The 15160-nt window shown below is 40.0% G+C and overlaps 1 protein-coding gene across 5 annotated transcripts in view; it reads left to right on the top strand.

Annotated features, from left to right (window-relative positions):
- ZNF521 (zinc finger protein 521) overlaps positions 1-15160 on the top strand; it is a 233195-nt gene that overhangs the window by 19912 nt on the left and 198123 nt on the right. For all 5 annotated transcript variants that reach the window (XR_010883319.1, XM_067290615.1, XM_067290616.1 and 2 more), the window contains exon 3: positions 4255-4434. Coding sequence is in view for 4 of the 5 variants with exons in the window: in XM_067290615.1 (XP_067146716.1) it covers positions 4255-4434 (180 nt within the window). In the remaining variant the exon portion in view is untranslated. The remainder of the gene's footprint in view (positions 1-4254; positions 4435-15160) is intronic.

A 15160-nucleotide genomic window follows, 5' to 3' on the forward strand; every position in this document is an offset into this window, starting at 1 on the left:
TCTGGCTCTAACCATTAAATGTGCTTTTTATAGAGTACCAAGTTATAAATGTAGTGCAGCTACGGCATATTAATCTTACTGCAGAGATTTAATGAGGCAGTTGTTTTGCGATGGACACTATTGGGAGCAGAGAGCGACAGAGTTTTACTTTACCACTGAACTGAAGAAATATTCCTTGCCTGGTAATAATTATAACCACATGATCTTAGTTTTCCTTTCTTTTGCCAGCACTTTTCCATGCAGAAGTGGATTGGAAGGAGGTCTATGGCAAGGCAGTGAAATGGATTGGAAAGTAGGCTGTTTTCCTGGTAGTTTGACGTTTTAGTTGTGATCAGCTATGGATCCTTATAGCACAGGCAGAAATATGTAAGAGGACTTTCAAGAATACAGATAGTCTTTGCCAGTCCACTGAGATGGCTTTTAGATATTCATTACTTTTACTTGACTTTTATATGGGTTATAAAAAGTAAATGTGGTGAAACTTCATTTTTACATGGACAGAATAGGATTTCTGCTGGTTGGCCTTAAACCGCTGCCATACTTGAAATTAATTGAAGTCCATGGCTTTATTACTTCCAACGCTTTTAAGCCAATGCAATTTTTCATTTTCCTCAAAGTTGCAGTTTTATTAGACCAAGTTACAGCAATAACATCCCCTATGAGGAGGAGGAAGAAGGTAAGGGGAGAACCACCTGCCAGGGAACATAGTAATGAGAAAATCATGCTTCTTTTAACATTATTTATAAATGGAAATTAACATAATCAGTAACAGAAGACAACTGTGTTTTTTTTTAAGTGCATTAATAGGTTGAAATTATTTCTACTCCAAAAACGTAACCCTTCTTTCCACACTAGATAATTTTAAATGGTATCTGCAGATGGAGCCAGGGTGTGTGTATTGTTGCTGGTGTGTATTGAAAATTTTCAGTTGTTGTATGGCAGTCTCTGAAACATGGTAGGGAAGCCTCTGGAAATGACAATGGTGGTTGCAGATGTTGGGAAAGGTAATCTTAGTATCAAGAAAATCTTTCATGAGGGAATTGTAGCTGTGTTTGTTGCAGATGTTGGGGAGAAAAGAAATGTGGGAGACAAACGGCATTTGCCCTAAAGTCTGTGAGAGCACGAGCTTAAATAGGAGGTAAAGGAGCAAGAGCAGATGAATATATGTTGCATCTATAAAATAGATTTTATTCTAGTCTCTCAAAAGAGCAGCTCAAATAAGGTAGCTTATCCTCAGTTTAAGTAACCATTCAGGGTTAGACTAGCTCTTGATGAAAGATACTTATTGTTGTAAGACACTTACTGAAAAACTATCTATTCACAAAGCCTCCAAATGGTATTTTCTGTCTTTAAAAATCTTTTTATTTCTGTGGCGACATCTCTTCATGAAAGTGGATCACAGTGGAAATGCATTCATTGAGAGGGGCTGAGACTGCCAGAACTCATTTCACAAAGCTGTTGTAGGCTAAACTCGAACCTAGGTCCCAGAGGGTCCCACTTAAGTGTTGACCTAAAAACAAATGTGCCAGTTGGCTAGAGCATGTATTCTAAAGTTGCAGCAGAAGGGAATAAGCTTGACTGATTTCTGTCCCTGCAGAGTTTATATCTGCAAATGCAGAAGGAGAAGCAAAACATTTATTAGTCTTAAAACGATTCTAATTTTAATAACTGGTCTCTAAGTAGGAAGCTTTAAATTGAACAATTCTTTAGGCTTTTGTGCACTAAGGGGTGCATGTGTGCATATGTATGTGTGTATTGTTGAATTTCTGTAAAATGCAAGTGTTTCTGAATAATAAGTCTTGAGAATTCCCTCCCCGCCCTTTTCTTTCCTTCAGCATTGTACTTAAAGCAAAGTCAGATACTACCCTTATTTTAAAACAAACAGGTCTGTAAACTTTATGTGCAGCATTTAAATACTCATGTTAAAATTCAAGCCCAGTGCCCACATTTCCCTGAGTGCTGTCAGTTTTGTTAGATGAAACTGGGAGCTTGAGCTGAACAACTAATAGTATGCGATGTGCACATGCTGCCTTCCAACAAGTGTTTAATGATGTTGGGGTCAGTTTGCAACAGTTAAGACAATTATTTCTTTTTCTAAACTGCTTATAACCTTGTGATCTTTAAACTACTTTTATTAAACTTGCAAAAGATCTTGGAAAATATAGTGGCGATGTAAGTTAATGTAAGTTGTTTAGATTCAGATAGAGCATTCAAAAATGGCAAAAATTTCCTAAAGTACTTATATTTGATTACTATCCCTGCTGGCTGTGTAAATTTGCTGACTGCTCCTTTATTTGAAAGTAGCTGCCCAAGATAAAGTTTTCATTCTTGCAAGAACCTTGTGAATGTAATTTGTTATACAAGGATCATACTCTATGTGTAGGCAGGACTTTTGCACAGAAAATACGTTTTTGCCTTCAGAATGTGTTTTTTTTTTAAACTAATCTGTTTTCCCTCTGTAATATAATTCCCTTAAAAATAAATTCTGCCCTTTACCCTTGTCAAAGAAATTCCTTGGTTTTGATCATGAACCACATAGCATGAGGAAGACTTCCTGACATGGGTCATTTCCAGTTTCTGCTTGCAGCTCCTTCTGTATTTGAACGGTTGAAGGGCAGGGGTACAGCAATGTGGACTGAAGGATGTAGAAAGATGATGAGAGCCCTAACCCTTGTGGACAGCAAGAACACCTGCTCCTTGTGCACAATAGCAATGCAGACATGGCTGCGCCCACATCACTGTAGGGTGCTCACAGAGGATTTTCGAGTGGTTTAAAGTGGAATTTTCCCCCTTCTCCATTCTAATATGAACTGATTGTGTGAAATATGTTTGCGTCTTTTAGTTAGAAGTTACTCAGCAAAGGTACGGTGAGTTGTTCATGATCCTAATCAATTGCAATGCTAAATAAAGTGGGTTTACAGACACCACCTCTGTGTTGCTGCAGACAAGGACCTTGCTCCTGGTTAGTCACCCGCTTGGCTAAAGAGCGTGACATCTTAAAACACACTTGCACAATCTCCTATTATTACATGAGTTTTTCCTTGTTTCCTAAAATGACTTGTTTCAGTCTCAGTTCTCTCAAATATCTGAAAGGAAAAATGAGATGGCTAATGTAGAAAAGGAAAAAGTGGTGAAACACTTGCATTCCTTTTGCTGGAATGTACACAACCATTTTTCTTCTGCATTTCACTTGTTGTGCTGTGGTTCCCAAGGAAAAACAAAGTTAAGTGCCAGCTTGCTTTATTAGGGAAGACAGATTGTTTTATTTCTGTCCTTTGAAGGAAGCTTTTAGTAAAGTGGGCAAAAAGTCAGGAGTAGTTTAAGCTACGCCATTTCTCAGAGGAGGAAGAAAAGTTCTAGACTTCACATTACCTCACGTCAACACTGGTCACCTCCAGAACTGAGGTAGTGCAGTGAGTTGTGTGGCTTCTCAGTGCACAGGGGGGAAATTGTGGGTGAAACCTCCCAATTCTTCCAGTTTGGAAGCTTTGACTGGGCTCAGGACTGCTGCTCTGAGGCTAGAATTACCCTGCTACTCCCCAAACACTTACTAACATGTGAAAAAGACAGAGTTATCCTTACACACTATTTAGGGTTTACAACAGTTTGTTTCCAGTTTTCTGTGATCTAGCAAATACAGGAACTCTACCAGGTTTGCCTTAAGTCAGACACGAGTTCAAAGCATGTGTAACATTTTGACCCAGGGTATAATCTTTCTAGAGCATTGTTTGTGTCAAGTAATATAGTGATGGAGTAGTAGAGTCGGTTGTAAAATCAAGATTAATTTCGTGTTTATGTAAATCAAATTTGTTAGTCTCTTAATTCTGGTAATTTCCTGCAAAATGCTGTAGTTAACAGTGAAAAGAAGTTCCTGCACATTCATTGATTTGATTTTTCTTTTCATTGAAAACTAATTGCATAGGTGGCTTATCCTTTCTTATAATGATCAAAGCAGCTTCAATAGCTGTGATAAAATTGACAAACTTAACATAGAAGCATGAAAGATCTGCCTGAGTGAGGAATAGTGCTGCATTTGTGGAAACAGAAGGGAAATTCTCCTTTCATCAAGGTTAGAAAAAAATTAAGGAAAAAGCCTCCTGTGCTTATTTAGCAATAAAATCTACAGTGCTGCAGGCTCATGACAAAAATACTTCTTCTCATCCTTACCACAAGAACCTCTCCTGCTTTTTGTTTTCTTCTTTTTAAAGGTTCTGTTCTTAGAAGCCTGAGGTCATGATCTTGATTTTCTTTCAGACCCTAACTGTAAACTAGAAGACAAGGCGGAAGATGGAGAAGTGCTAGACTGTAAGAAAAGGCTGGATGAAGGGGAGGAGTTGGAAGAAGAAGCTGTGCACAGCTGTGACAGCTGCCTCCAGGTGTTTGAGTCACTGAGTGATATCACAGAACACAAGATTAATCAATGTCAACTGACAGGTAAACAATACTTATCACTTTGTGGCTTTTTGCACTGTTCTGTTCCTGATTTCCATTCTCTGCTTCTGATCTCCCTCCTCCTCTCTCAGTTATTTTACTCCTACACTTGAAAGCTTAGGTGAGACCTTTATCAATGGATTCTGGGGCAATGTTATACTATAAATGGGGCTCTATAAATTTCCTTCAGACTGAAAGGTGTATGGATAATTACACATTAGCACCTTATTTAAAGCGTGCTTTAGCTGTCTGTCTGCCTGGCTGCTGCATGTATTTTCTAGATTCATACTGTACAGCTTTCCATACCTTACATAAGTATTTTCCTAAGTCACTTGTGAATACAGGGGGTACATATAAATGGGTTTAACTGCATCTGCATAATGATGAATTTGTACAATGGCATGTTCTAGATCTGGATTGGATGTTGCTTTAGTCTAATCTGTTAACTACAAATGACTGTACAGTAATTAGTAACTGAAAGTTGAAAGGGATGAAGCAAATTGTTAGAGGGAGAATAAAATCCCACCTTTAGTCATGGGCAGAACTGAATGCTGATCAGATACTATTTACCTGATCAGAGCTGGGTGAATGGATCTGTAACAAACCTGAATTATTTAACTTTTTAGGTAAAGAAACAACAAATTAAAGAGTTGGGTTCCTCACTGAAATGATTGTAGGCAGCCTCCTCACCCTTGGAAACCATATCAAATCTGCTGAAGTAGTTTTGTCCTTTAGATTTGCTAGCTCTCTTGATGGTATGCACTGTAAGTCCAATAGACTCAATATCCCAGAAAGCCTCCCACTGCCCCAAATCCCCTGAATCTCCCTTTCTTACCCCAAATCCCATTTAGTCATCCCTGTTTTTCTCACCTTGATCTGATATGGTCCTTTTCCCTTCCTGGTTAGGTTAGGTTAGGTCTTGCCTCCCTTCCCTAGCAAACACCTGATTTCTGCTACCAAGTAGGTGCTCTGCTTTAATGCTGCAAGCAGAATGCACTAAACAGTGCTTGCACAGTTGAGTTGGGAAACTGAAGAAAAACGGATGGGGGAAGCAGTAGGAAGAGCCCTGGAGCACTGCTCCTGAACTGCTACACACCAGGCCTTGCAGGGAGTTGCCATGCTAAATGAGAGTGAAAAGAAGTCTACTTGGATTAGTCCATTTGGGGTGCATGGCAGAAATATGTGTGTGATATCAGAGGGTGAGGGAATGAAAACAGTTCTTGAAGGAAATTGTTTACATCCCTAAAAATGCATTTGCCTCTCTTTCAAGTAAACTTGTGATAGTGAATGGGTAGAAACCAGACTGTTTGGAAGCTAATGAAGTGAATAAAACCTTTTGTCATCCTAAACTGCCGCTGCTCAGGCTCCTGGACTACCAAGTGGACAAAAAAGCCAACCTTCCTCTGTTTCTCTCCCTGGGAGAGAGACCTGGGGGGAATGGCTAGAGTTAAGGATTCCTTTTTTTGTCCAGCAAAAAAGTATTAAATAGGTTGCTAGTGAGGCAAATTCAGTGTAGCATCTAAGTTGCATGTATGTCCTAACACTAAGGGCACAACACTTCCAAAAACCTCATCCTTTTGGCTAGAGTTAAGGATTCCTTTTTTTGTCCAGCAAAAAAGTATTAAATAGGTTGCTAGTGAAGGAAATTCAGTGTAGCATCTAAGTTAATTATAGTTTATTGGTGACAAACAGTTGCCAGGCGAACAGCTTACCTTTTCCTTCTGAAGCATGATATATATTTGACAAAAATAAAGTTTGCTTTTAGCTTTTTAGGCAAGCCCCAAAGATTTTTGCCTTGTTCTTGGACTTCCATGAATGCCTTTGAGTGCCATGGTCAGATTCAAAGTTTTCAGAAAAATACTACTATGGCTGGGCTCTCTGAGCAGTTGCACTTCCTTTTCTCATCACAGTCTTCTGAAGCAATAGAATATTATGTAATTGCTCTGCTTGAAAAAGTCCCTATGAAACTAGTAGACTGCCTAAGCTACTTTTCTGTCAGGAGTTCATTAATGAAAGGCAGGAGGCTTACCAAAACTGAATTTCTTCTGTGATCTGTTGTTTGGGTCAACTCTGTCCTCCTTATGGAGGAGAGCAGAGTCCATCATCTCTCCTGATATACAGTCTTTCCGGTCTGGGCCTAATCTCAAGTACTGAAGAGCCATCTTAACTCTTTGGAAACTTGTCCATCATTTTAAAAAAATTCAGATATTTCAGCCTCTGAAGTTCACATTTGATTTTTAAAGGCCTCCAAACCCTGATTTTTCAGATGGCTGAGCAAGCTGCAGCTTATCTAGATTTTAGTGAGTTTTGGATCTCTGTGAGATGGGTAAGGAGCTACACTTGCAGCCAGAATTATGAACTGTGCACGTTTACCTAGTTGTAGGTCATTTCCCATACCGTTCTACTGGGTTAAATCAAGAACTGTGTGAATGGAACAAACAGGAAGGCAAAACAATGACTCAAAACACTCTGTAGTTAAACCTCTGAAGTGAAACATGACAGTTGAGTGTCTTAGTGTCTTGACTGTGCCTATTACCAGCCTGGTAGCACACTTGAGAATGAGGCTTTCCAGTGTAGGTTCTTGAATTGATACTGGGGCTTCTGATTTCTGGATTTGAAAATGTTAACTGTGTTCTTCTGAAGCCTTGACAGTTCAGTGGACAGACTAAAATCACTATATTGAATCTCCGTTCTGCACTCTCAACCAAAGACAGGAATGAGGTGAGAGGAGCTGGTTTAATAACAGCAGGCCCAATCTCTCAAAGTGTGAGTCACCCCCCACCTATTCAGAGCATAGTGGAAGATGAGAGTGAGTTACAACTCTGCGAGATTTAGCTCTCAGTGTCTTGAATTGCTGTTCTCTTAAAGATTTTTTTTCAAAGAGGAAGGAAAAAGGTTCTCCCCCAGCTCGTTCCTTCCTGTAATCTGTTGTTTGAATTGAACTCATGTTCTTTTTCTGGAGGAGGGCATAGTTGCTCTTTTATCCTAATGTGTGTGATATTGATCTTTTCAATTTGGGTCTGATCCAATATCCATTGAAGTCAATGAAAAGATACCCATTGACTTCAGTGGAGGATAGAGCAGGCCCTTCATGATCTATTCACTAATATTTTTGCTATCATCTGAAATTCTTGTACTGAAGCTTTCTCTGAAAAGGTGATGATTTATTTATGTTAATTGCTGACACATCCTGTGATGTTTGTGGAATACAGATAATGGATAAAGGGGAGGAAAAAATAAATAAAAAAATCCTCGCATTATTTGTAACCACTGGCAGATAAGTTGCTGAACTATATGAATTTAGTTGTTACAAAAAAATTGGCAATAAAAATATGTTTTAATAGTGTTTCTCTCTGATCTTAATGCTTTTCTCACTCTATCCTTCCTGCAGCATTTTCATTCAATAACTCATGAGCCGCTTGCACATTGTCATTCTCTTAAGTTGTGTGTGTAAGCAAAGGACCCAGTTAACGTGGCTGTGAAACAGATGTCCTTCTAGTATATGTCAGTTTGGACTCCACTGTAGGAACATGCCTGCAGGGTCAAATCTGGTTCACTACTGAGAAACCCTCAACAGCACCTTCTCTCCCTCGTTTCCCAACAGATGGGTTGGAAAAAAACTTTACCTTCTGCACTTCTGCCATATATGCTGTTGGTGAGGCACAATTTGTCAGACTCTTTCCTTAATCTTCTGCTTCACCTATAATCTGTCCTCCCTGCGCAGTGCTTCATGCTGTTTGTTTCACCTTTCAGTCCAAACCCTCAGGGATCATGTTCTATGATATCCTCTCTGTGTAGGTGAGAACTGCATTCACTTCCTCTGGCTGGCTCTGTGTGTTCAGAGGCATTCACCTCAGGCTTGGTTCTCTTGAAGATCTGGTAGGTCACTTTGGAATCAGAAGTCTCAGTCATAACCAGAGCAGTACTAGAAAAGGAGCATCCGATGACGCTGCCTTGCACCTTGGCAATCATGAAGTGAGCATGCTAGCCTAGCTGGCTTAGATGTTGCACAACTCAACAGTGATGGAAGTGCTGGTACACAAGACTGCCATCTTTCACCTGAATATCAGTAAACCTAGTGGTTCTTACAGATGACTTCCCTATTAACCACGCTGACATCAGAGGCTGTAAAACTTGTCTGAAAGCAGGTTGCTGAATCATATGCAGCCATAGCTTCAATAGTAATGGTGTTCTGGGAGAAAAGGCATGAGCTATTTCTCCATCAGAGATATTTATTTTACCATTAGGTGATTAGGTAGACTTAGTTTTAGTCCTTTGTGCTCTAGTTTAGAGCTAGAGCTTTGACAGGGTTGAGTAAGTATGTCAGGCAGAGTTGAGAGCCATTTGTGTTATTCCCTAAGTTGTTTCTGATGCTGAAAAGGCTACTGGTTATAGCTGTGTATATCCCCTGTCAATGAGGAGATGTAGTCCCACTGTCCAGTGCTGATCAGAGAGTCCTCTCACGTTTTGTCTGAGAATAATTCCAACAGATGTGATGGGGAGCAGTTATTCTGAATGCTGCTCTCCATCAACACTGGAGTAACACTACGCTGGCAACTTTTAGCTGAGTCAGTACTTGTGTGTTTCCCATTATGACCAAAACTAAATTTCATGGGTGTCATCCTTTTGTGTGGTTGAAAAACAGATCACTGTCTTCCTGCATGTCTAGAAATAAGAGGCTGTGCTCCCTAACAACTTCACAGAAAGCATGCACCACAAGTGTTATGGACTTACCAAACAGGAGGTAGTAGAGATTCCACTATAATGGTTTCCTTCTCTTGCCTCTTTTCTCTTCTTCCTAGTGCCCAGGAATCTTTCACCTTTCTGAATGAGTTGGTAATGCCAGGACCATCTCCTTCACTAGAAGACTTGAAAACTTCCCAGGGGATTTTGTCCCAAAGGATGTATGCTGTGCACAGTGAGATTACAAGATAAATCTTGTGAGCACTTGGCATTGTCATGCTTTGATATCTTAGCTAGAATTGCTCTTCCTGTTAGTGAAAGAATACTAGAGCTGGCCAAACATCTTGTAGATCTTGCCATTGGTTTTTCAATTTCCACTATTTGTGGGGAGAAGAGATACATGGCAAGGGTCCTTCATCATCCCTGCAGTACAAGAGAAAAATCTGAGTTTGATAAAAGTGCTTCTGAGGACAAGGACCCTAAGAAGTTAAACCCATGATGCACCAAAAGCATATTCATCAGCCTCATTGCAGTCAGTGGCACACTGCCAAGCACTGTTTGCCAAGTACAGTTACTTCACTTGAGAGAGTCACCCTGCCTCTCTTGAGAATTCCTGCACCAAGGACTGAATATGGATTTTACATTAAACAGTTATTGAATAAAAGACAAACAGTGCTCGGACTGGGGACTTGAGCCTAGGCCTCTCTTTTTCCCCAGGGGATTTCCCAGTTGCTGGACTACAGAGGCATGCTTCTACTTTTCTGTCTGCTTTGGACCACAAACTTCTGACTTCCTTTCCACAAAATGACATTCTGTTTGACTGAGAGAATGGAAAGCAGACCCTCTCCTCCAGTTTCCTGTCCCAGTCAACACACGTTGCAGTTTAATGTACTCCTTTGAGTTGTGAGTTGTGGACTCAAATCCTTTTAGAATTACGTGGTCCAGGACCATGTCTCCTACTCCAAATCTTTGATTTTGGGGGAAAAAGGGGAATGGGGTGGTAACTAAAACATCAACCTCCAAAAATCATCATTTTGAATTAAAAGAGCAATGGGCAATTGTGTAGTTACTGTGGAAAACCCAGTCTTGTACAAGAGAGGGGGCCTCTGAACATGCCTGTTGGAATAAGCCTATCAATGGAGTTGGATGTTCTTAGGTATTACAGAATGGCTAAGGCATTACAGGAGCACTAAGTCCTGTTAAAATCGTAGTAATTTGGGACATCTGCCACACAGAAGCTTATCAGCAAAACTCTATGCTCCTCGACAGGAGAGATGAAGGCTTTGAAAATTGCATTCTTGGACTTTGATATCAAAATCCTGCTTAAACCTTATTGTACGTAGCTTGGTACTCTTGAGATGTGCAATGAACTTCAGTGTCCTAGAGTTCAAAGCAGTGAAAGTAGACTTCTTGCTGCAGATCCATGATGAAGAGTCAACAAGGGTAAGGAGACATAAACTTCTCCCCCTTGTGCTGGGAAACCATTAATCTCTCTTCTTGAGACTATTAATAAAGTTATAAAACCAATGGCTCGTCACCTCTTGGGTTTTTAAAAGCAGCCTGTTGCACTTCCTGAGCTGTCTGTTAGTGACCCCTTGTAAATGCAGGTAATCGACATCTGTATCATGGAACCAATATTCTTGCCTCAGGGAACCCCAGTAATAAAGCTGTTTGTGAGCATGAATTCTAAATGTCAGAAATCTTGTTCTGTTTAGAAGTGGGAGAGGAAGCAAGTGTTGGTGTCATCCTAGGGGCAGTCAGTGCTTTGCATATATCTTTCGCTGATACTTTTTCTCTCACTTTTGCTCCCTGTTTTCCTCTTACTGTAGGCTGACTTTTCCATCACTAAAAAGACAGGTAATTCTTGCAGCCCGTACTGGCAAGGATAGCTTTGGCTAGCTTATCTACTATATGTGTCTACTAAGGACTTTACAGTGTATGAACCTGAGCTTGCAGCATAGTGGAAGGAGACTTTATCAGACCCCACCTCCCTGCACCAGTGAGAAAACCTGGCTGAGTACCATGGACAGAGACGTCTCCCTGCTGGCCCAGGAAATGCTGGCACACAGCAGCAAACACTGAATTGCACACTGTGTTTCTCTCATTGGCAGAGCGTTTTGGTGTAGGCAGCCCCAGTACAGTGGTTACAGGGCCTAGACCTTGGTACAACTGTCTGTCAGCTGTCTTTTACATTTAAATAATCTAGCATCATGTTTAGTGCTATTAGGGCTCATCTTGCAGCAAACCATATGCCTTACTGGGCAAATGGAGTATGGCAGCAGAGTTTGCCAAAGTGCTGTTATGCACATCAAGGTGTTCACTCCTGTCCAGAACATCAATCCAGTCATCTTAAGACCTGTGGATCCTACATTTGAATCATGCTTTTCACCACTCTTGCTCAAAGCTTCTCAGTAAATATTCCTTCACTGAGGATAAGGAATGAATATTAAGGACAACAGTACAGCATTCCGCAGATTCAATGACACTACATTCCTGCCACCCCAAATCTGTTTTTCAGCATGGACTTAGCTTTATGTAAATGATTCACCTTACCTCACTGTCTTATTCTCAAGTCACATTCAGCAGTAGGACTTATGGATGTTTTTTAATTAAGCTATTCCAGAAGACATGTCTGTGTGGTGTGCTGTTTTTTTGACATAGGGCCATAGGACCATCAATTAGATGTATCTGACATGCCATTGTGGGTGAGTGCAATAGCACTGGGCCCTGTGAGGGGCCATGGCAATATTGCATATAATTCTTCTTCTGGCTTTGGTGCTTCTGAGTTACCAGGCTATCTCTACCCCGTGATCCCTGTCTCCAAATACTGGGGGAATAACTTGCCCAGCTCTGTAGCTCTTTCAGACTTAGATCATGTGCCTCCCTGGCACTGTGTTGAAAATAAGCCCTAGCTAGATCCAAGGCTTTGCTTTATTATATTGACAGACTGTTGCTCCATTTATTTATAGCCACTGCTGGGTGTTCTAAAGGTCAAGCCATTTCCTCACAGAGCATTTTCAAGTGGGCAGTACAGGGTATCTCTCTGTGTTACCGTTTGGCTACTGTGTCTTTCCAATTGAATATTCACCTCCCTCCCCCAGTGCTCAACTGACACCTCCCGCCTGTTTTAGAAGAGGGTCCAATTTCTGAGATCTGCCAGGTGATGACATGAGGTAATCCACTGACCTTTATCAAGCATTGTGTGGAGGACTTAACTGCCAGAGCTCATTCCAGTTTTGGGAGAGCAGTATACTATAATCACTATTTGATCTATGCAGCTGAAATTCCCAGTTCTCATTGTCCAAGGAAGATGGTTGCCTGCAGGGGAGAGAAGGGGAGTGGAGGGGGGGAGTCATCAACACTGGCACATATGTGAGGAAGAAAAAATAGTTGTTACTTACCCTATGATAACTAAGCTGCTTCCAATTACTGTTGTAATCAATATGGATCCTGTGGCCAGGCTTGTCTCCTTGCTTTTCACAGTCCTCGGTAATATAGACTTTGAATTGTAAAGCTGCTGCTGATATAGGGTCATAGCTGTCCTGACCTTTATTCGCTACAGTAGGAATTCATGTGTATGATTCTAATAGACATGCTATTAAAAATAAAATAATGATCAAGTCTTGCATGCATGCACATATAGCACACCTACACTCCATACTGACTGCAATGTTTCAGAGAATCAGTTACTGTAGAGTAAATACCTGTTGTTTATTATATGTTTCTATTCTACTGGAATATTTGTTGTGTGTTGTCAGTGTATTGCAGAATGTGTCTTGCTGCCATGACAAATTAGTCTTTTTAAGTAGTGAGTTTCCTGCACCTTCTAAAATTATTTTCTTGAAATACTTGCTGTTTTTATTATTGGTGCTTGCTTTAATTACCATTTAGAAATGAACTGAATGGGAGGTACAACAGATTATCATTACTTATATGTTCAGCAGTTAAATTCATAGCTTGAATGCCAAATGTAACAAAATGCCCAACAGCTCTTTAAGATTTTGCTTAATATAGTTGTAGAAGAACATTAATTCATGCTTATACAATCAGCTGTATGGTGTTAAGGCTTCTGAGTGATATGGTAGTTCACTAACATGCTATCTATATGGGCTCAGTTTATCATCTCAAGCATCATCTGGAGGGTGTAAAAAACCCCTCTCTTTACAGAAAAGAGAATTGTTAAAGAAGAAAGGTGCTTAAAATACCCCAGTCCTTGCCTGGTCTTGGCGTAAAAACTTGTCTGTGATGGTTGCAAAACCACTTCTGCTTTCATACTCTGACTCACCTAGAAGGGATAGGGTTAAGACAAAGTGCATCTTAATTCACTCAGGATGTTCTGAGCTGTACCGTATGCCTTTTGAGAAAGATACCTATTATACTGAATACTTGATTGTGGAAATCCACTGTGATGTTCATATAGAAATTTAGCACTGGCATAGGGTGCAGCACCTACTAAAAATACTGGAACTTGCAGTCCTTTTTGCTAAAGCTCCACAGTATTGTACAAGACACCAGATATGCTATTAATCCTAGCTGCTATTCCACAATGGCTCATAGTTGAGGCAAGCTCTTTCTTAATGTGAAATCTTAATATTCCTAATTTTGTATCCCTGTACTTGTACTAAGAGGTCATAGTCCTTAGCTGGGGATATCATTTGGGAATGCTGTATTGTAACTGAAATCTATGACCTCTTAATAAGCATCAGGAGAAAGAGATGGGGATCATTCTACAACATGCCCTGGGGGTACATTCCCTTCAAGAAGGCAAGTTGGAACTGTTCAACTTTTTTCTTTCTTTCAGTTTTTTACCTTCAGGGGGAAATTGATTGATTCGGAGATGACTATTCCATAATCTCTGAATTTTTCTTCTACATTGCAATGGGAACTCCTTGAAGTTTAAAGGGGTTGTGTCTCCTGTGTATGCTGTGGAACAAACCCAAGGAATTTATGGGGACAGCAGTTCTCTGAGCACAGTTAGTGCAATAATAGGCAAGTTTGGAAGTAAAATATCAGGAGGGTCTATGGACTGAAAGGGTAAATTTTTAATTAAATTTGACTGACTAAGCATGATCACTTCTTCTAATAGATGCCTGATTTGGGATTTGCTTTGTGGGGAGGAAAAGTGAGGTTTTCCCAGAAAAGCCGATGCCTGAAAGACATGGTAGAACTGAGAATTATGATGGTGAATTGAAGGAAATTCAAAAAGGTGAACAGGCAGTAGACTTTTAAAAAACTCAGACTTGATAGGGAGTTTTTGATACCGATTTGATAATAATATGAAATGCTTGAGCTTTATCTGTGATGATGTGGTTTAAATTTACTCCATATAATGTTATCAAAATCATGTTAAGTTTATACATATACAAGTAAATTGATTTAATTTTTTTCTCTTTAATATTTCTGAGGCACATAAAATACAGTAAATCTATTATGACTGTATATAAAGAAGGAAAGCATGCCTTCAGTACAGGGGATGAATTGGAGTGTTTCAAAATGTCTTTCAAAATGCTTCCCTGTATAAGATAATGTCATGGATTGGCACTTCATCGATATGTATAATATATGGGAGTTCATTCTAAATTTCATTAAAATACCTGTCACTGGTTTATTACCTCCCTAACTGTGACTAGCACCAGTGTCTCTCATTTGTTTTAGCGCAGCATCCCAGCAGGAAGTGCAGTCTAATGACTGAAGGAAGGTTGGGTGACTCATGCGGGGGAGGCTGGAGAAGGGTCAAGTTTTTCAAGCACTTTGCAAACCTTCTACCAGCTGTAAAAGCAATGGATAGGGAAATGAGAAGGCAGCTTCTGGTTTAGCTTGTTCTGACAAATGTAGGCTTCAGCATATGTGTGCATAACACATCAATGTTACTGTTAGCAGATAAATTAACATTAATGTTTTTTCATATGTATGCATTTATTTATTATTGCAATTATTATCACTTCTGGCCAGAAGTGATGCTTGAATTTTCTTTGCAAAAGACTGAGCATGTTTGATCTTTCCTGTACATTCAGTTTCTAAGCAACACATCCTTTGTCCTGTACTA

Source organism: Apteryx mantelli, chromosome 2 (genome assembly GCF_036417845.1).
Source record: "Apteryx mantelli isolate bAptMan1 chromosome 2, bAptMan1.hap1, whole genome shotgun sequence".
NCBI classification, from domain to species: domain Eukaryota; kingdom Metazoa; phylum Chordata; class Aves; order Apterygiformes; family Apterygidae; genus Apteryx; species Apteryx mantelli.